This window comes from Aquarana catesbeiana, linkage group LG01 (genome assembly GCF_042186555.1).
Source record: "Aquarana catesbeiana isolate 2022-GZ linkage group LG01, ASM4218655v1, whole genome shotgun sequence".
Taxonomy (NCBI): Eukaryota; Metazoa; Chordata; class Amphibia; order Anura; family Ranidae; genus Aquarana; species Aquarana catesbeiana.
This window is the reverse complement of record NC_133324.1, coordinates 102,473,430-102,496,858: the sequence shown is the minus strand read 5'-3', so window position 1 is coordinate 102,496,858 and position 23,429 is coordinate 102,473,430. Positions and strand designations below refer to the sequence as shown.

At 41.6% G+C, this 23,429-nt stretch overlaps 1 protein-coding gene across 1 annotated transcript in view; it reads right to left on the bottom strand.

Moving 5' to 3' along the window:
• Positions 1-23,429, bottom strand: part of ITGA2 (integrin subunit alpha 2) — a 236,103-nt gene that overhangs the window by 139,140 nt on the left and 73,534 nt on the right. The window contains exons 2-4 of the mRNA XM_073622309.1: positions 16,208-16,331; positions 2,997-3,106; positions 334-425 (exon numbers count right to left, since the gene is read on the bottom strand). Of these exons, the coding sequence (XP_073478410.1) occupies positions 334-425; positions 2,997-3,106; positions 16,208-16,331 (326 nt within the window). The remainder of the gene's footprint in view (positions 1-333; positions 426-2,996; positions 3,107-16,207; positions 16,332-23,429) is intronic.

The window sequence follows — 23,429 nt, the reverse complement described above, 5'->3', positions numbered from 1 at the left end:
CTATATCTATATCTATATCTATATCTATATCTATATCTATATATATATATATATATATATATATATATATATATATATCTATATATATCTATATCTATATATATATAGATATATATATATATATATATATAGATATAGATATATGTATATCTATAGATATATATATATCTATCTATAGATATATAGATATATCTATAGATATATAGATATATCTATAGCTATATATATATCTATAGCTATAGATATATATATAGTGAAAACCACTGCAATGCACTAAAACATTGGTGAAATAAAACAAATACAATCGCGCAAATTAACTTTTCCTGAACTTACTAAAAATCCACCAGTATTTTCATTTCTTATCAGTGTTAGCCCAAGGTTCATTTCTTCCTTCACTTCTGTTACATTTGGGATAATAGTTGCACCTGAAGAAAAATTTAAAATGATCATTAGATGCATTCCAGCCAAAAGTTATAATTCAGCTGTACATGAAATCTGGTAGTCCAAGTCATATACCAGCATCTTATACCTTTTAGGCAATTGAGTCTTAAGATGTCAGTGCACGAGTTCCTGCCACTTGCTCATTTACCTTAAAATGGATGTCAATCCAAAAGCCGTATTTTAGTTTTGGGTAGAGTGGGGAAGGATTGGAACTGTTGGGTTTTTACTGGTATCTGGGGACAATGTCATCATATACAATGGCAGACCAACAGTCCTACATTGCACGTGAGGATGTGAAGGTGCTGCCCACAATCTAGAGCTGGAGCAGAGAAGAGCAACAGGGGAAGAGGAATAAGGTAAGTAACCTGTTACATTCCCTAGATTAAGCATCATAGCCTTGGTAAAATGTGATATTAATAATCATAACATAAATAAACTTTGTGCACCATAGGAGAACCTAAATCTCACAAAACCAGCACAAATGGTTCCCACCATCAAACATAAATAAATATCCAATGATAAAGAATATACAAATTAATGTGCATATGAATTTTGTATGTACATTAATCTGTTTATTCTTTATTAAAGTGATATTAAAGGCTTTCTTTAAAAAAATAAATAACAAACATGTTATACTTACCTGCTCTGTGCAGTGGTTTTGCACATAGCAGCCCCAATCCTCCTCTTCTCAGGTCCCTCGCCGGCGCTCTTGGCCCCTCCCCCCTGCCAAGTGCCCCCAGAGCAAGAAGCTTGCAACGGGGGCACGCAAGCAGGCTTGTTCCCGAGTTGCGGCTTTGTGTGTCCATTCACAAGAGCCGCAGGTCAGCCCCACCCCCTGTATGTCCTCATTGGCTCCCTGGCTGTGATTGACAGCAGCGGGAGCCGATGGCTCAGCCAAAGAGGAGGGAGAGTCCCCGGAGAGCCGAGGCTCTCGTGCACATTGCTGGAGGAGGATCAGGCTCAGATAGGTAATAGAGAGAGCTGATGCACACAGAAGGTTTCTTTACATGAAGGTAAAAAACCTTGAGCCTTTAGAACCATTTTAAGTTGTTATTGCTTTTATGTTTAGAGAGGTTTGCTGATACATATATTAGGTGTTATGAGCTGTGGTTAGGTTGAGGGTGAAGCACTGCACTTTTTTGGATTGATATTTATTAGGTGGCTAGAGCTTATCTTTAATCATATCAGTACATACTTCCTGTGGTTTAGTTCCTGCAAGAGTTACACATGTAAAACAGCTAACAGTAAATAAGCATTATGGAAAATCCCATTCTTATATTAGATGTGCCACCGTATAGCCAATGCTGATTGGACTGAATTGGAGCAAACAATTTATAGCAAACCAGGCTTGTTACAAAATTTACCCTATGTACTCTGGAGCCTGGTTGCAGAAAAATAGCAGCAATAAAAACCTGGCAGAAATTCTAATCCTTCCCGGTATCCAAAAATATAGACTTTACATTTCTGGAGACCTCTTTTAATCTGCAACACTTTTTTTAAAGTGGAACTAAGAGGTGAGGAGGCATTATGTCACCTCCCAAAAAAAAAAAACTAAAAAACATGATAGAGCTTTTTGGCAAAAGAGATTTACCATGTCTCTTAATGCCCAAAAAAAACCTTTTTTTGTGTATGATGCTGAGAATGGGAGGATGTATCTCCAGCATTCACATGCCCCCTTTCCCTCAGTCAATACTAATAAGATATGTTGGGTTGATGGGTTTGATGTCACACCTGTGATCACAGTATCTGGGAGAGGAAAATCTTCCAATACCATTTTTTTGCAGCTATATCATGTGAATGAATGGTGAGCATCTAAAAGGAAGCTGATGTTGAAAGATTTGAAAAGGTATGTCAAAATAGACCACGCCCTTCACTATGTCCACCAATCAGTGTCATGGCACAGTTTGCTTAGTATACTTTCTTTAGACCACAGACATCTGTCCCTACCATGAAATCTTATCCATTCCTACCCAGGCACATGTAGTAGTAGTTACATCATCATTGACTGCCCAATGGACAAAGTGATGATTCTGGAAAAAGCAGCAGAGAAGATGACAGTGACAGCGTACAAAAGGGGACATAGTACTCTGCATTATGGCAAGAGCTGCCCATGCTCACTCGGGCTATTATCCCTTTAAATAGTGTTGCCACATAGGTTGGAATTGATGGACTTGTGTCTTTTTTCGACCTCACCTACTATGTAACTATGTAACCTCTCCAAATGTCCTTCTAAACTGGGATGTCTAGAAACATACGTCATATTCTGGATGGGGTTTTACAAGTAATTTATACAGACACATAACTATATTAGCAACACTTATTTCAGTCTCCCTTTTTTTACATACAAGGATTTTTTTTTACTTTTGTAGCCGCTGTTGCTGTGGAGAATGCCCAAGACCACATAACATTCTAGTGCACAATAAATAAGCTTGAGCATTTTTCCCCAAAAGAAAGCATTTAAATGCACTTGATATAAAGATATGTATAAAAGAGGAACTGTTGGGCTCATAGGAAAAGAAATGGTTTAGATATTATTGAGGATAAAGAAGACTTACTTGCCAAGTTCAGTTTACTGCATTGTGATGATAGCAGGCTGACAGAACATTTGTAGACATCCCCCATCTTGTTCTTAGGAAATCCGCTCCAAGGGGAGCTAACCAACAGCCTGTACAGGGGAAAAAATAGAGTTAACTTTTTATTTTTTTATCATTTTCAAAAAAATATAAGTTTCACAGTATGCTGGTGGGTACGTCATAAATAGGCACAAGTGGTTTGCCCTGATTCCCTCTGTTGCCCTTTAAAGGAACTCTGTTACTAAAATAGTAATGCTCAAAAAAGTCCTCCCTACAAAAAACACATTGAATACTCACCTCTTCTGCTGCTCCTGTTGCCGATTTTCACTGTACTGAAGAGAAACCACTTTCCAAAGAAGCTTTAGAAATCAACATTCCAAGCTGACTCCTCCCACTGGCCACATCATCAGTACTATGTCCTGGAAGGACAATACTTTGATCTGTATGTAAGCACTAATTTATGAATGTAGGCTCCAACCTTTCTGCAGGCTTCATTCATACCAGACCACCATCAGTGCTCCTGAGAATGGACTGACTCTGCTCCTGACCAGGACTGGTCATCCACTTTTAGGCCTTATGCACACAGGACGTTTATTTAACTCTCCTAGTAGCCAGCAGAGTTTTTGCAGAAAAAATGCCTGACGCTTGTAAAAGCGTCTAAAGCTTTTACAAGCTTTTAGGAGCTTTTACAGGCGTCAAGCTCTTAAGCGTTAATTCATTTCATTGGCCAGAATAAATAATTTATCCTGGACACATAGGCTAACATGGAGGGGCATTTAGGGGCAGGAAAAAAAAAAAACGCCAGGTGCCTCTAGAAGCAGCTGTAAAAATGTCCAGTGTTTATGAGGCCTTACAGTCACCTTTGAGTTGAAAGCAGGAAAATATCCTACTGCACCTGTGAACCCCTCACCACCATGCTCAAGGTGGAGGCCTTTCCAGCCTTAACATACATTCAGAACATAATGAAGATATCTCCATCACACACAGACCAGAATGTGCTCAATTGTTGGAGTAGATGGTACCACACCACACCTATGTCCTCTTGCAATAAAAACATTTTTTTTTGTTTTTTTAGGATTCCATCACCAGAAAAAGTAAAATAAATTATGTATATCTCCAAGCCTGATGAAGAGACCTTTTTTGTTTCTGAAACATTGCACTCTGTTCTCTGACATGCATAAAAGTGGTTTTATTGCAAGAAGATTGAGGTGTTCTGGCAGCATTACTTTCCTATTACATCCCAAATACTCTGAGAGCATGACACCTTTGCCAAGAATTGTCAAAGTGAGTGCCAACTCCATGGGGTCCTTCAGTTACAACATTTCAAATAAGAGAGAGAATATGAAAAGCAGCACTAGCACTAGAGCCCCATACAGCTTGGGAATTTTGGACACATTAATAAGGTAAGCAATATGTGAATTTCGGCAACTCATAGCAACTGACCGAAATACCTCTTTGCTTTCTACAGTAATCATAAAGGATTTGCGGCTATAGGTGGTACATTGCTCTAAATGGCTACTTTGCAAACTTAAAGGCAGAAAGATATCTTGATACAGAAATCCATACTACAGCTTCTGTTTGCAGTTTTTACGTAGGTTCAGTTCTGCACCATGTAACAACACTAGTAGCAAGATCAAAATTGTCATGTCTTCCTATGCGTGTGTCAAGAGTTTTTACGAAAGAGACCAAATTGAAAACAGCTGAACCCAATAAAACTTAATGTGTGATTCAAATGAAAACCCCTGCAGACTTTATGTAAGCTAAAGACACCCAGATGGGGACTTAGTTTAACATTCACATCGGTAAGAAAGACCCTTAAAATGTATAAACACAGGAAAATGCCTATAGGACATCAAAAGATGTTCCTGTCTAGGGAGATTTGCTTAGGTTCCTCAAAATCTGGCCAGGGTCAATAAATGGTAATAATGCCTTAAAAAACATCTACCATCTACAAAGTTCAGGCAGCCATTTAGTCTACTTAACCAAAGTTCTAGAGCATGCAAATAATGAATGTGAACATTTATTTTGACCAGTGATAGATCTAAGGTACTTGCCAGCTGATATGCATTAGTTAAAGGTTGAAATTAATTGTCAGATTGCATACACCCAAAGGGGACTATTTATAAAATCATTGCTGTGTGAATGCCTTAAGCATTTGCACAGCCCTCACGATTAATCACCATATTAAGTATAATATGTTTATTTGCTATGATTGTCTCAGTAGCCATAATGCAGTATTCTCCCGATTGAGGTATATCAGGAGAATCATTGCCATTAGATTCATGACAGCTGTGAAAATGCTTTAAATAGAACTACAAGCATCATTCCGTCCAACTTTACTACACCGGTTTTGGGAATGTTGGAAAATCTCGATATTTTGGGATCAAATACTGAGATACATTTTTGGAATTACATCAGTACCTTTTCCCAAAAACACGACAACTTGCCTATTTGGCTACATAGAAAAAAACTGACATATCCAAAACACCTTGCAACTCTTACGTCCCCAAGTGGCCTATGTTATCCCTTTAAGCTGCTCGTAAAGCGATACTAAAAACTTGGACACCATCTACTCCACCAACGATAACAACAGTCAAAAATGTTCTAAAGGCTCTGTTGTATATCGAAAAGTTAGACACGATAGTTCAATGCTTTGGCCTAAACAGTCGTTTCTTTACAAGATGGAAACTTTTTATATAGAGTGAACGCTCTCAACTACGGAAATCACACAACTAATTACACTGTTTAGATACACAGACTGGTACCACAAAGCAACCCTCTCAAACTCTTTGGGCAGATTGAAACTCACACACAAATTAATCTCCCCCCCTTAATTCAGAAACAATTACATTTAATAGCTGATAGTTACAGTTTGAAATGAAAGAGACTCTAGTTTGTAAAACTCTATTTTGGCAAACTAAAAAAAAAAGAACTATAGGCAAAACTTTTTATTTTTATTTTGGATAGAGTAAGGGAGAGTTATACCCCCTTTCAGATTTTTCTTCACTATCTGTGCCCCATTTCAGAGATTTCCCTTCACTTCCTGTCCTATAACCAAACAGGAAGTGAGAGGAAATCCCTGCAAATTAAGGGAATGCCTTGGGGACCCCCAGGTCATAAGAACTAGTGTCCCCATTGGAAGATTTCCTCTCTATTACTTTTCTGGGGACAACTAAAAATTTGGGATTTTCTTTTTTTTTTTTTTTTTTTAACAGAAATGGTTTTATTAAAGGTTTGCCAGGAAACAATACAGCACATGGTAGTACTAGTAATCATGTGCAGAATACAGAGAAGAGTGTTACAGTGTCACAGTAGACCATCATAAATAAAAGGAATACAAGTCCATCTGTCCAACTGAGTCTAACAAAGCAAAAAGTCACTGAATAGAACAGAACCATAATACATTTACCAAATAGGATGCATAAAATTGAGAGTATGTAACCATTCCGATGGAGAATATGTAATCACTACAATGGGAGGAGAGTGAAAAGGGGAGATGGATTAAGGGAAGAGGGAAGAGGGATCGGGAGGGGGAGGGAACAGGAGGGGGAGGGCAAGAGTGGGGGGAAAAGGGGAAGGAGACGAAGGGGGGGGGGGCGAAAGAGGATAAGGCCTTCAGACTCTCAAACTCCATCCAAATTATTCTGTCCAAATGCGTCTATCCAGGTGGACCACACCTTGTCAAACTTCTGGGAGCAGTTCCTACTCTCATATGTAATTTTGTAAAGGGGGAGTACTGAATTGATGGTCTTTCGTCACATAAGCACCGTGGGAGGCGTAGGAGATTTCCACGGAGTAGAATCTCCCTCCACACATAGAATAGGGCATAGGTGAGAAAGAGCGTAGTGTAGCGACCTGCCTCCGCATCCTCCATATGCCCCACCAAAAGGAATAAAGGTTCAGTGTGTAACGGAAGGTCACATAACTGGCTAAGGATTTGTGTCACTGACTCCCAGAAGGATCTGAGCATGGGACATGACCCCACCATATGGAAAAAGGTGCCCGCTGGGCCAGTACACCTTGTGCAGCTAGGATCAACTTGGAGTATATATGCTAGCTAAACGCCGGGGGGGGGGGGTATAGTATACCCTATGCAGAAATTTGAGCTGTATGGACCGGTCTTTGGCTGAAATCATAGATGTAACATATGTTGAGACACAGTCCTCCCAGTCCTCTGGGATTTTCTTTACTTGCACTTTTATTGATAATGGTAAACAGGACCAATAGAGAGGGTGAATCTCCTTATCAGAGGCACAGACAGCAATAAAAACTGACAGGGGTTAACTTCTAATCCCTCTCCACTATATCCAAAACTATAAAAAAAAGTTTTGCCTTTAGTTGTACTTTTAAGCAGAGTTTTAATCAGAAAATTAAGTCATGCTAGATCAATTCAGGCTTACCCTTTTTGCAGGTATAGCTATGTAAAACATTCAAAATAAGTGCCTATACTGATTAAAATCCAGTAATGCACTGCCTCACCCAACACTGCACATGCTCAGTTGCTCTCCATTTGTGGCATTGTGCTGAAAATCAGAGCCACTAGAGGCCCATCTATTGACAGCCTAAAAGACTTACTGCTGCTCAGGGGCTCTGGGCTTTAACAAAATGACAGCCTCCTGCAAAAAGAATCAGGAGCAATGCTGGAGGCAATATACAGCACACACTAATTTTGGTAGCATCATGATTAATGTGGAATGTATGTTCTTTGCTAAAGAACATTATTTTTTGTCAAAATGTAATGGGTAAAGTTCCGCTTTAAGGCATTAGCACAGCAAACATTTTATAATTAGATGCCTAAGTGTACCTATTTCAAAATTGTCAGTTCATCTAAAAAGCATGTTAGCTAAATAGGAGCACTTGTCTCAGTATCTGTGTTTTTAAGTGGAGACCATAGTTCCAGTCCACCGGATTTCTGGGTGTTCTCTCCCCCTTGCACGTTCCAGTTCATACAAAAGCACCAGGGAGGGTGGCTTTTGGTGAGCAAGGCCCAAGTGCAGAGATCTCACAAAAAAGTCACTAAAGCCCTGTACACACGGGCAACATATCGGGTGGTATCATCTGGTTTCTATTGAATATTTGGCCCGAGTGTATGGTAGCTGATCTGACAGAAGCTGGACGTTTGGCCGCAGGGGCGTGATCGAAAAAGGTATGCTGACTGGCATCCTCTCAGGGCTCTCAGCCAATGGCTGAAAACGCTGACTGGTGTGTTCTGGCGGGGGTGCTGCCCCCTTTCAGAACACAATAGCTAAGCAGGAGGAGATCAGTGCACCAACATCGGATTGTTAGTACAGGATCTCCTCCCGAGCTCTTTAATGTTTCTTGAAAATACTTATTGCAGTTACAATCGAAGTATGGCTAGTCAATAAGCCCAACCTGGAAATCCTGCAACCCTGGAATATGCCAGAATGGCTGCTATGTCTTTTTTTGTGTGTTTCTATTGAAATGGATATCTAAGAGCTACAAGTTTGGGAGATAATACTGTAAAAAAGGTAACTTTGACGGTCACTGGACTAACTTTAGAGTTACGTTTCCAGTGTTCCAGTTGTTGAAATGTGGTATTGTAATTACTTTGTTGTGTTTTTTTCCCTGTGTTTTTCTGTTTCTTTTTCATTCTTAATACCTTTTTTTAAACACCGTATTTTCTTCTTTGTTTTTACGCATCTTGATTGCGTAAGAGATGTTATAAATAAACTAAAATGAAAAAAATACTTCAAGTTATCACTGAAGCTCAGTAAAGGTTTTGATTGAAGTTATTTTGAGATTTACTTAAAGCCGAGCTTCACCGAAAAGGGGAAGCTCCGCTTGTTCGCGCCCTCCACTGCCACATTTGGCACTTTTTGGGGAGGAGCGGGAACCTGGTTTTGATAGGTACACGCTCCCACTTCCTGGTAAGATCGCCGCACAGCGATCTCTGTAATTTCTGGCCCCTCCTCCTTCCCCCTGCCACCTTCTGGGACCTGTGTGTGTTCCATTAGACGACGGGACCATTCGGAAAGCTCAGTGTGACTTGCACATGCGCAGTAGGAAACTAGGTGGTGAAACATGAAGGCTTCACTGCCGGCTTCCCTTACTTGCAAAGCCAGTGCCTGCACCCGAAGCCGATGGACAAATGGCTTGGAGTGCCCACATCGCGGGATTCCTGGACAGATAGGTGTCCTTATATTAAAAGTTAGCAGCTACAGTACTTGTAGCTGCTGACATATTTTTTTTTACAGGCTGGAACTCACAAAGACACTCTGACCTCTCCTCCTGCTCGCTGTGGAAGCTGACGCACAGACAGTGCAGCGGTGGGAGAGTTCCATACCTGTAGGGTGGAGCCTGAGAGGATTTACAGACACTAGTTCCCCATCAGGTTTACTCTCCTTGTGATTATCAGCAGCCAGTGAGTGGATCCTTAGCCAGTTGACAGCCTGCTATTGACTAAAGAATCCACCCACTGCCTGCTGTAAATTACAAGGCAAATGCAGACCTGATGGAAAACTAGTGTCCCAGGTTCTCCATCAGGTTCCACACACTGCAGCATCATTGGTTGTTAAGAAGCTGAAGGCTGTGAAGCCAACAGAGTTCCACCCAAAAGTGGAAGCTCCACTTATCTGAATCCCTTGAGTTCCTCCAGTCTTCACGGTGGTATCTTCTTCAAGCGTCACCCCCGCCTCTCTGCTGGGTCCCTAGCTTGGCACTCAAGATACCTCTCAAGCTTCACCCCACTGGCATGCTCGGTCCCTGGCTTGACACACAAGGCTAATCTGCAAGCGTCACCTCCACTGGCTTGGTCCCTGGCTTAATACCCACTGAAGTTTCCCGATTCTTCACCATCCCCGGTTGGTGAGAATACTGCTCCGGTACTTTGTTCAGTTACTCACTATGGTCCATGGTAATAAGGTGGTTGGTCCCTTAGTGGCGACAGCTTCCCTTCTACCTCCAACCACGACAGATTCTCCAGCCAGCAGTACCGTCACTTTTGGTTGGACTGCAAGCCGCAGTGCCAACCCTGCACTGCTCTCTCTCTCTTGCTTCTGGATAGGCCCTCAGACAGCCTAGCAGCCAGATGTGCCTGGGATAGGCCCAATCTCTGGCCTAGCAGCCCGGGCAGTACAACACACGTCCACCCAGACAGTCATCCAGGTGGCACAGAACAAAGATCACCTGACTCCACCCAAATATATAGGCTCTCCCAGCAGGCCAAGGATCCAAGAAAACCCCTGCCCATTGGCTGAGATACCCCATATACCCATAATCTGATCTTGCATTGCCCTTCTCGTATCTAGTACCACCAGGTACCCAGCCACTTAGTGGTAAAAGAGAAAAGTGCAAAAAGGCCAAACTTAGGGAGAAATCAATGGATCTCTAACAATTAGCCAAGATGACTATTACTGGCAAGTAAATTTGACTAAACTCCAGGGTGCTACATTACAATATGTACAATTTATACAAGATGAGGAGTACAGGTCACAGGGAATACCAGAGATGCAAGGAAAGGGGGAACCAGAACTGGGTACAGGAACAAGGGAAGCAGATATAGGGCAGCAAGGTGTAGGGTACAGAATGCAGGACAAGAGCAAGGTCATGAGCAAGAGCAAGATAAATGACAGCAGCATTTGACTTAGCACAGCAAAGCAAAGCAAAACATTGATGCAAGGTGTAGCAGCAGAAGAGTAACTTAAAATGATATTCAAGTCTTGTTTTTTTTTTGTTGTTGTTTTAAATAACAAACATGTTATACTTACCTGCTCTGTGTAGTGGTTTTGCACAGAGCAGCCCAGATCCTCCGCGGGTCCCATGCCTGGCTCCTCCCTCCTGCCGGGTGCACCCAAGCAGGGGCGCCCCCAACACGCGGCTCTATTCCATTCGCAAATGGAGCCGTGGCTCGGTCCTGCCCCCTCCTGATTGGCTTAATGGCTGTGATTGACAGCAGCGGGAGATGACTGCTCTCGTGGACATCGCTGGATCAAGTGGGGGCTCAGGTAAGTATGGGGGGGGGCTGCTGCACACAGAAGGTTTTTTACCTTCCTGCATAGAATGCAGGAAGGTAAAAAACCTTGTGCCTTTACAACCACTTTAAATACCCTCCCAGCATCAGGTGGAGACTGATTACTAGAAGATGTTGAATGCTAGGAATTAACCACTGGTGGACATTGGAACTACAACCCCCTGCCCAGGGGACCACAGTGCCACAAGCAACTGAACAAGGTCCTAACAAAAGTTTGCATCGCGTGGCAAAAATGATCCCCCCCATCACATTCAGTGGGCAGTACTGCCCGCTGAACATGACCCATTCCACTGGATGTGACCATGCTACAACCACCCCAAAACCACATACAATGCATGCGCTTGCAGTGTGGTGGTATGAATTGTTAGGGGTTAAAACAGGCAGTGAGGAGGTGCCAATGGCCACAGTGTTGTTGAATCGAGTCAGCTGTTCAGGCTTTCTACATCTCTTTGAGTCAGTGATGGAAATATATTTCTTGAACTGTTCATGTCACCTCTCCTTCTTCTTAAACCTTGGAGTCCTATGATAAAATAACATTAGGGACACTTCTGTTTACTCCTATAACCAGTCTGCAGAACTGGTGTGTGACAGACCTAGCCAGGAGAGAGACTTTTGGAGGGGACTGTATGCTAGCCTCTTGCCGATCGATCGTGGGCCCTGGCATTTGGGGGAACGGTGTTCTTTGTGAGCTGTATGCCTGGGGACCCTTGAGGTGGTATTACTGTGGATTCGGGTCCTGGTCCCCCAGGACACACAGACTCTGGGGACCCTGGATTTGCCATATTGGAATAGTGACTGATTCATACCGTTGGGACTCCTACTGTTAAATGCTAATGTCATCAATTCCAGCTACCTGTCTGTTGTCTGCTAAAATGTGTATTGTAAATAAGTCTCTAGTATGGGATCTAACAGTCATTAGATCCCCATTGTTGTTTGTGTTTAATTAACTCTGCTATTGTGATAATGTTGATTGGATTTTCTGAACTACAAGATGGCCAGTCTGGCCTAAAGGTTATGCCTGAGTCATCTAGGCTGTCTAAAGGGATTAGTTAATTAGCTCATGTTAATTAGGTTAATTAGGTTACAGCTGTATTGTAAGAGTAATATGAGCAGGAGGTCTGCACCTCCTCTTTTAGTGTATAAAAGAGCCTGTATTTTGCAATAAGAGAGATTCCTGTTTGAACTTACATACAGCCTGCCTGGTGTTTGTTCTGAGCTATCACAACTGGGTTAGAACGGCACATAGCTGTAGTTCTAACCCCGGAGCATTGGATGACCGAGCAATCAGATGTTGCGATCTGCAATCTGATTCTATAGCAGCAGAGGAGTGTCGGGAGAGTGGAACCAACCGAGCAAAGGGGCTTGTTACATGGTGACTTAAGTCAGCAGATTTCATCAGTCAGTTTTACTCTTTAAAACCTTGTTAACCATCACTTTAGCTTTTGTAAGTACTGTATCATTATGTTTTAATCCTTATATTTTATATTATACCCTTATATTTATCAGCTGTCTATAATTTCTGGAACACATTTTTTCTCTAGGCTATATAAATTAGTATGTATTAGACGTGTTTACTATACATTGCACATAAGAACACTTGTTATGGACTTATCTAATCAGTGCTTTATGCTTATGACATCATAAAATTATAATATTGCTCCCAGGTTATGTTTAGAACATGTCTATTATGAGATATTATAACAGGTTGGAAAAAGACTGGGATAGCAGAGGCCATTTTGTAAACTTATATTTAAACAAAATCATTGTGTGCTCTGTTTTTATTATATATATATATATATATTAATTTTTTTAATTTATTAATTTTTTCAGCTAAATCAGGCACTAAACTAATATTACAGGTTGAGAGGGGTGTTGATCAGGAATTTATTTATTTATTTTTTACACTTTGCTGGTATACAGTGATAATCACTGTCATGAATGGGTGCAATCTGTGATTGGTTACAGCTAATCACATTGTATAGGGTGCTGTGATTGGCCCAGGTACCATGTGATAGCTGTGGGCCAATCACAGCATAGAAAACACAGATGTCATGAATCAATTAATTCATAACAGCTTTGTTCACATTGTGATCATGTGATCGCATAGTCGGTTACCAGCAACCTAAATCCACTTTGTCCTGCAAGGCACGCAAGTGTGCATGTGGTAAGTGATATAGGGGTACGTCACTTAGCTTAGTTTTGTATTGCGGGGATTGTACTGCAGGCGGTCAGCAACTGGTTAACCTGTTAAGGACCACCCCACACAGATATACCGTGGCAGGGCGGCCCTCCTGCCTGAAATCACATACCTGTACATGATTTTGTGCACTGGGTCTGGGGCGCACGCTGCCTGCAACCAGCTCCCACTGTGATTGGACACAGCAGGATCCAATCAGCGTGTCCGGCGGATGCAATGTCCACAGGGACAGGCCAGTCGTTCTCAGGAGAGGCAGAATGGTGGTCTGCCTATGTAGACAAGGCAGCCTGCAGTTATGTTAGAGGGGAAGATGGAGATCTTGTTTTCCTGCTAAGCAGGAACACGGATCTCTATCTTCCCCCAGTCAAAGGATCCCTCACATAGTTAGAAAGAACTCTCTAGGACCACATTAAACCCTTTGATTTCCCCTGATGTTAACCCCTTTCCTGCCAGTGTCATTAGTACAGTGACAGTGCATTTTTTTTTAGCACTGATCACTGTATTAGTATCACTGGTCGCCAAAAAGTGTCACTTAGTGTTAGATTTGTCTGCCACAATGTCGCAGTCTTGCTAAAAATAGCTTATCACCGTCATGAATAGTAACAAAAATAAATAAATAAAAATTCTAGAAAAAAATATTGCATAGTTTGTAGATGCTATAACTTTTGTGCAAACCAATCAATATATGCTTATTAGGATTTTATCTACCAAAAACCTGTATCAGAATACATATTGGTCTAAATTGATGAAGAAATTAGATTTTTTACATTTTTATATTGGGTATGTTTTATAACCTAAAGTAAAAAATATTTGTTTTTTTTTTTTCAAAATTGCGGTAATTTTTTGCTTCTAGCACAAAAAATAAAAGCTGCAGAGGTGATCAAATACCACCAAAAGAAAGCTCTATTTGTGGGGGAAAAAAGGTCATCAATTTTATTCAGGTACATTGTAAAAAAATGGCCTGGTCATGAAGGGGGGTAAATCTTCCGGGTGAAGTGGTTAATCAAATCTGGCATGGGTGTGTACAAAGAGATGGTTGGCAGCTTCAAAAAAGCAGCCTGATAGTGTTTATAAATAACACTTGCTCAGATGCTACAGGAAGATACAATGTAACACTTTTGTTACTTTTGTATCATTCTGTTCATTCATCTGTAAATTGTTCATTCATACAGCGGGGATGGAAAGTATTCAGACCCCCCTTAAATTTTTCACTCTTTGTTATATTGCAGCCATTTGCTAAAGTCATTTAAGTTCATTTTTTTCTCATTAATGTACACACAGCACCCCATATTGACAGAAAAACACAGAATTGTTGACATTTTTGCTGATTTATTAAAAAAGAAAAACTGAAATATCACATGGTCCTAAGTATTCAGACCCTTTGCTGTGACACTCATATATTTAACTCAGGTGCTGTCCATTTCTTCTGATCATCCTTGAGATGGTTCTACACCTTCAATTGAGTCCAGCTGTGTTTGATTATACTGATTGGACTTGATTAGGAAAGCCACACACCTGTCTATATAAGACCTTACAGCTCACAGTGCATGTCAGAGCAAATGAGAATCATGAGGTTAAAGGAACTGCCTGAAGAGCTCAGAGACAGAATTGTGGCAAGGCACAGATCTGGCCAAGGTTACAAAAAAATTTCTGCTGCACTTAAGGTTCCTAAGAGCACAGTGGCCTCCATAATCCTTAAATGGAAGACGTTTGGGACGACCAGAACCCTTCCTAGAGCTGGCTGTCTGGCCAAACTGAGCTATCGGGGGAGAAGAGCCTTGTTGAGAGAGGTAAAGAAGAACCCAAAGATTACTGTGGCTGAGCTCCAGAGATGTAGTCAGGAGATGGGTGAAAGTTGTAGAAAGTCAACCATCACTGCAGCCCTCCACCAGTCGGGGCTTTATGGCAGAGTGGCCCGATGGAAGCCTCTCCTCAGTGCAAGACACATGAAAGCCCACATGGAGTTTGCTAAAAAAACACCTGAAGGACTCCAAGATGGTGAGAAATAAGATTCTCTGGTCTGATGGGACCAAGGTAGAACTTTTTGGCCTTAATTCTAAGTAGTATGTGTGGAGAAAACAAGGCACTGCTCATCACCTGTCCAATACAGTCCCAACAGTGAAGCATGGTGGTGGCAGCATAATGCTGTGGGGGTGTTTTGCAGCTGCAGGGACAGGACGACTGGTTGCAATCGAGGGAAAGATGAATGCGGCCAAGTACAGGGATATCCTGAACGAAAACCTTCTCCAGAGTGCTCAGGACCTCAGACTGGGCCGAAGGTTTACCTTCCAACAAGACAATGACCCTAAGCACACAGCTAAAATAACGAAGGAGTGGCTTCACAACAACTCCGTGACTGTTCTTGAATGGCCCAGCCAGAGCCCTGACTTAAACCCAATTGAGCATCTCTGGAGAGACCTAAAAATGGCTGTCCACCAACGTTTACCATCCAACCTGACAGAACTGGAGAGGATCTGCAAGGAGGAATGGCAGAGGATCCCCAAATCCAGGTGTGAAAAACTTGTTGCATCTTTCCCAAAAAGACTCATGGCTGTATTAGATCAAAAGGTTGCTTCTACTAAATACTGAGCAAAGGGTCTGAATACTTAGGACCATGTGATATTTCAGTTTTTCTTTTTTAATAAATCTGTAAAAATGTCAACAATTCTGTGTTTTTCTGTCAATATGGGGTGCTGTGTGTACATTAATGAGGAAATAAAATGAACTTAAATGATTATATCAAATGACTGCAATATAACAAAGAGTGAAAATTTAATGGGGTCTGAATACTTTCTGTCCCCACTGTATGATCTGTGTGAATTGAGGAATCTGTTAAATTTCTATTGCCTCACAGTTTACATAAAGCAAAGTGTTGAAAGATTTCACGGCATCATGCTAGTTCAGATTTTTTGAGCAGGTTTAGGCCTGCTACACAGGAACATAAGTGATTAACAAGTAACTTGCTTAAAATATCTATGCATTGTGGTGAATCAAAAAGAATCTTACCAGTTTCCCTCAGAATTTTTAAATTGTTGAATGGCATATCCAAACTGTACATCTTTTGGACCAGAAAGTACTTTGTTACCGGAAAGACCGACATTGTACGACATGCAGAATTTCAGCAGAATACCTGCAAGAAAAGATGAAATATTGAAGAGAATATATTGTGTAAAATTACTATGTTCCATATGCAGTTATTGGATGTCATGGTTGTGTATCTAAAGCTGTTGCTCCTTCCTCTGATCGTCAAAAGCTTTTCTGACAAAAGTAACCTTGGCCATGAGCAACATTTCATGATTATAGGAAAGCTGTGGTTATATACAGTATGGTTGTCCAGAAGACTGATGAAAACTACCCATGTAGCTTAGGCCTAAAATGAAATAAAGATACAGTAGCTGTAACCAGGGCTTTTTTTCCTCAAAGAATAAGTGCAGGTACTCCCTCCTTCCGAGTCACCACTTGCCTCTGCTCCCTACCCACCTCCAAGCACCGTCCCATGATTCCACCTCTTTGGTTCCCCTTTTAGAGAATACAGGACCAAGTATCATTTGCAGTACTAAGTAATCTGTATGGAATGTGTTAATGATAACAATAATGTGTAAAGAAAGAAAAATGCACAACCAAAAATAAATATTAGTTACGAATTGTGATGTGAAAAAGGTGAATGGAGAATTGCATTACCAACAATGTAACAACTGAAACTGATAAAAAAAATTTCCTATGTAATATAGTCCATAGACTTCTGTAAGTTTTATATCCAAAAAGTGAACAAATAATTATATTACAGACAATGTAACAATTGAAAATAAAAATATATATGACTGTGATTGAACACCAAGTGACAATTTCTGAAAAAAACAAAGAACAATCCTATGTAATATAGTACATAGACTGCTGTAAATGTTATATCCGAACACAAAACTTCATGGGGCATCAAAAAACATTTAAACGATTTTGTTCTGTTCCTCAATAATCAAAGCAAACAGTGCTGCTTACCAGATCAGGTGGATCTCAAATTATAGAGATCATACGAGCACACACAGGAGGGGTAGATTGGCAACAGATGAAACGATCAGCGATTACAAAGACCTTCCTCCTACTCCACTGCTATGGTATTACTTTCCTGGATCCTCCAAGGGAAACACTCCATGCAAGGATGTATATTATGGAATAGAGGAGAGAGGCTTCATGGTGCAGTACTTAAGAAAGTTTTATTCAAAAGAGGGTTTTTCCATCTGATATCCAACACGAGCGGTATACAAACAATTCAAAACAGCCGTGGCTCAAGCCAGCCAGCTGATGCGTGATGACATCAAGATCCATAGCTTCACCCGACGCGTTTCCCCATAGAAGGCATCGACTGGGAAAGGAGACTGCCCAGTCAATGCCTTCCTTTTTTCGGAAATTGTTTTTATCACAGTTTCAATTGACACATTGTTGGTAATACACTTATCCGTTCACCTTTTTTCACATCACAATTCATAATTTATATTTATTTTTGGTTCACATTTTTCTTTCTTTACACATTTCTTTAAGCTGGATATTCTGGTTTTGTTTGATGCTGCACCTCCCCTTTTTTTGTCCACATATTCATTTTTGTATATTTGTATAATTTTTTTTAATGAGGTTTAGCACAGATTGTCCCCTTTATTTAATGATTACAATAAAAGCCATAAAACAGATCCCCCATCAGCCAGCAACAATAAACCCGCAGCACCTCTTGCCATTGCATACCTGCTGAAGGTGCCAGAACTGCATTTCCTCACGTTCCCGCTGAAAAAAAAGCCCTAACTGTAACCTAAAATGGGTGCTACTGCATTTGTTTTTATCATTGGCTTTAACAAACACAATTTGTATTGTGGATAATGTGGAGAAGGGTAAAATCATAGTCAGGGTCGCATGGCATTTTGGAGATTTCCCATCACTTCTTGTTATGGTGACCAAAACAGGCAGCAAGGGGAATGTTTCCAAAAGGGACAAAGATAGTACTAAAAAGTTTAAACTCTTCCAGTACTATCCATGCTAGATTCAACTGTTATCCTGACTGGGCGTCATATGATGTCCAGCAGGATAACATCGGAGGTGCTGTGCATCAGTCTGAAACACTGCATCTCCGATCGTGGTATGGAGACTCTCACAGAGGCTCCTCACCACGTGATCAGCTGTGACCAATCACAGCTGATCATTGCATGAACGCATTCCTCGGTTCGCGCTGACAGGGAGAGCCGGTTGGCGCCTCTCCCTGTCAGAGGGGGGGTCTGTGCTCATAATCAGCACATTGATTATCAGCACAGCCCCATCAGATGTGCCCACCACAGCTGCCAAAAAGGTCCCCATCAGCTGCCAGTCAGTGCCCCATCAAACGGCTGTAAGTGCCCATCACAGTGCCAATCAGTACCCATATCAGTGCCAATCAGTGCCCACCACAGTGCCAATCAGTACCCATCACAGTGTCAATCAGTGCCCCACAGTAACACCTGTCAGTACCTCATCAGTACCTCATCATCAGTGCTGTCCATCAGTGCCACCTGTCAGTGCCAATCAGTACCGCCTATCAGTGCCAATCAGTGCCACCTGTCAGTGCCCATCACAGCCACCTGTCAGTGCCCATCACAGCCGCTTGTCAGTGCCCATCAGTGCTGCTTGCCAGTGCCCATCAGTGCTGCCTGTAAGTGCCCATCAGTCCCACCTATCAGTGCCCATCAGTGCTGCATTATGGTGCCCATCAGTGCTGCATATCAGTGCCGCCTATCAGTGCCCATCAATTCTCCATATCAGTGCCTCCTCATCAGTGCCCATCAGTGCCACCTTATCAGTGCCAACTCGTCAGTGCCCGCCTCATCAGCGCCACCTCATCAGTGCCCGTCAGTGAAGGAGAAAGCAAAATTTTATAACTGAAAGGAAGAAAAACGTTTTTTTTTTTTTTTTTTTAGTTTGTTTAGCAAAAAATAATACCCCCAGAGGTGATCAAATACCACCAAAAGAAAGCTCTATCAAGTATAGATATGTAATAAGAAAATGATAAAAATTTGGTTTGGGTACAGTGTTGCATGACCGTGCAATTGTCATTCAAAGTGCGACAGTGCTGAAAGCTGAAAATTGTTCTGGGCAGGAAGGGGAGAAGTGCCTGGTACTGAAGTGGTTAAATAAAAGACAGTTTTTTGGCATGATCAGTCATATTTTCAATATTAATGCCAAAAATTCACAATTTCTGCCAGGGTATGCAAACTTTTGAGCACAACTGTATACTGTACATTCGCATCTATTTCTGCCTTCAAGGAGCTTACAATTTAAGGTCCCTAACTCACATTCCTACATATACATACTAGGGCCAATTTGGACAGGAGCCAATTAATTTAGCAGCATGTCTTTGGAGTGTGGAGGAAACCCATTTAAGTATAGGGGAACATGTAAAGTCCATGCAGATAGGGCTCATTTAGAATTGCAGTGGAGGGGTGCATTAAAAACAGGCATTTACTCATGTCATGATGCTTTGCTTCACTCCTGCAGCCAAAAATATCCTCCCTGTTGCCTCTGGCAGGCAGTATTGCCGCCAAATATGACCCACTCAAGCAAATGGGAGCATGATGCAAATGCCCTGCAAACACATGCAATGTTGCATTTATGGGGTTAAAACAGGGTCGCTTTTCAGAGAGGCGCAACAGTTTAGCTGTACGGTTAAACCTAGCCATAATGCTCCTGATGGGATTTGAATCAAGGACCCCGAGGACACTCATGATCACAGATTGAGGTAAAGAGACAATCGGCAGCTCTAGTCTTTACCACGTGATCAGCTGTGTCCAATAGAAGGCACTTCTTTCCTCATACTGCAACATGAGGAGAAGAGAGCTGATAACCGGCTTCTCTAAAAGGGACATGAACACTGACAAGCAGGGCACTGATTATCAGTGTCCTGATTGCCAGTGCAGTCCCAACAGTGTCCACCAGTTCTGCCAATAAGTGCCCACCAGTGCTGCCAATCAGTGCCAAATAGTGCCTCCTCATCAGTGTCAGCTATCAGTGATACAAGTCCCATCAGTTCCACTTATCAGTACCGCCCATTAATGCATTGCTCATGAATTGGCCTATCAGTGCCGCTTATCAATGCCCATCAGTGCCGCCTATCAGTGCCGAATAATGCCCATCAGTGTCACCCCATTTGTGCTATGAAAAAGTTGTTTTTTTTTCTAAATTTTCGATCTTTATTCGTTTATTTAGCAAACAATAAAAATCACCACCAAAAGAATGCTCTATTTGTGTGAAAAAAATGATAAAAACGTCATTTGGGTACAGTGTTTCATGACCGCGCAATTGTCATTCAAAGCGTGACTGCGCTGAAAGCTGAAAATTGGCCTGGGCGGGAAGTGGTTAAAGTGATTGTAAAGTCTTCTTTTTTTTTCTATAAAAATAGCAAACACGTTATACTTACCTGCTCTATTGCAGTGGATTTGCACAGAGCAGCCGGGATCCTCCTCTTTCCAGGGTCCCTCTTCGCTGCTCCTGGCCCCTCCCTCCTGTTCAGTGACCCCACAGCAAGCAGCTTGCTATGGGGGGCACCCAAGCGGAGTCACAGCTCCCTGTGTCCATTCAGATTCAGACGTGGAGCACCGCCCCCTCTCGCTCCTGATTGGCTATCTCACTTTGATTGACAGCAGCGGCAGCCATAGAATGCATTAAGATAAAAAAAAAAAAACCTTCTGCCTTTACAACCATTTTAATGCGATTTCACTGCACTTCTTAGCCCTGGGACTGCAGGAAAAGAAATGAGGAGAGCAGTTGCCACTGGAACAGGAGGCCACAGACAGTCACAGTATGCTGTCAGAGATTCTAACCCTTATACCATTGAAGGAAGCTGCTGAAGTGTGGACAGGCCTTGGTCTATAATCAATAGAAAATCACATATCCCAATAAAACAGAATGAATATAAACAATTTCATACTTCAGTATTTATAGTTTTCTGGCCCGTATACTCTCTGTATGTCCGTATGGCGTGCAACAGGGAATAACATCCTGACTCATTATGTTATGTCTACACTGAACTATACAACCACGCAACATCCGGCTTCGTAGTAAACAGACGGTTTGGTTCATAGATTATGCAATAATTGTATCTAGACTAGTTAACCATTTACAACATTCCACAGGGTTCAAGACACAGGATATTAGTCACAATGATGCCATACATTCAGGACTCGCTCACATCACTTCAGCTGAGCTGTGCTAATCTGCATTCATCAACGCAGGTTCCACACCAGAACAAACAAACAATTGTTTTCTATGTGCTGCCTTGAGGTGAGCTGCAGTGCATTGTATAAAGCTGCCCAACGATCGGTCACATTAAAAAAACAATTGGATTCCCCCATTCAACCCACCAAAGTGCTTGGAGGAATCCTCCCCTGTGCGCCATTGTATTGTGAGAGCGGAGACTCCTCTACTGTCACAATACACTGATCAGCGCTGCAGCAAATTTGCCTGTAGCCGCTGATCAAATGAAAAATTTCCAACATCCTGTTTGAAAAACATCGATCATTAGATTGACTTTTGTTGAGCGAGAATGGCCATTGATGGATCAAAATTTGGGTGGTCCCTGCTGAGCCACCCAAATTTCGATCCATGTATGGCCAGCTTTAAAATGTACACATGCTGCATTGTACTGCACATCATGGCACCATGATGAATGAGATGTCATTTTTGTGACATTTCAATAAAGTTTGAAAATAAAATTGAAACCACTGCTATGCAAAGAACACCAGCAAGCATGCTAAGGACTTGCTTATACTTGTGGTAAGGACTGCCACCTTTGACAGGAGGTGAGGATGTGATATGTGACCTCCTCACTGCCAGGTTTAACCACTTACAGACTGGACGATTTTCCCCCTTAACCACTTGAGCCCCGGACCATTATGCTGCCTAAGGACCAGAGGTCTTTTTCCAATTTGGCACTGCGTCACTTTAACTGCTAATTGCGCGGTCATGCAATGCTGTACCCAAACGAAATTTGCGTCCTTTTCTTCCCACAAATAGAGCTTTCTTTTGATGGTATTTGATCACCTCTGCGGTTTTTATTTTTTGCGCTATAAACGGAAAAAGACCGAAAATTTTGAAAAAAAATGATATTTTCTACTTTTTGTTATAAAAAAAATCCAATAAACTAAATTTTAGTCATACATTTAGGCCAAAATGTATTCGGCCACATGTCTTTGGTAAAAAAAATGTCAATAAGCGTATATTTATTGGTTTGCGCAAAAGTTATAGCGTCTACAAACTAGGGTACATTTTCTGGAATTTACACAGCTTTTAGTTTATGACTGCCTATGTCATTTCTTGAGGTGCTAAAATGGCAGGGCAGTACAAACCCCCCCCCAAATGACCCCATTTTGGAAAGTAGACACCCCAAGGAAATTGCTGAGAGGCATGTTGAACCCATTGAATATTTATTTTTTTTGTCCCAAGTGATTGAAAAATGACAAAAAAAAAAAAAAAAAAAAAATATTTACAAAAAGTTGTCACTAAATGATATATTGCTCACACAGGCCATGGGCCTATGTGTAATTGCACCCCAAAATACATTCAGCTGCTTCTCCTGAGTATGGGGATACCACATGTGTGGGACTTTTTGGGAGCCTAGCCGCGTACGGGGCCCCGAAAACCAATCACCGCCTTCAGGATTTCTAAGGGTGTAAATTTTTGCTTTCACTCTTCACTGCCTATCACAGTTTCGGAGGCCATGGAATGCCCAGGTGGCACAAAACCCCCCAAAATGACCCCATTTTGGAAAGTAGACACCCCAAGCTATTTGCTGAGAGGCATATTGAGTCCATGGAATATTTTATATTTTGACACAAGTTGCAGGAAAGTGACACTTTTTTTTTTTTTTTTTTCATAAAGTTGTCACTAAATGATATATTGCTCACACAGGCCATGGGCATATGTGGAATTGCACCCCAAAATACATTTAGCTGCTTCTCCTGAGTATGGGGATACCACATGTGTGGGACTTTTTGGGAGCCTAGCCGCGTACGGGACCCCGAAAACCAATCACTGCCTTCAGGATTTCTAAGGGTGAAAATTTTTGATTTCACTCTTTACTGCCTATCACAGTTTCAGAGGCCATGGAATGCCCAGGTGGCACAAAACCCCCCCAAATGACCCCATTTTGGAAAGTAGACACCCCAAGCTATTTGCTGAGAGGCATGGTGAGTATTTTGCAGCTCTCATTTGTTTTTGA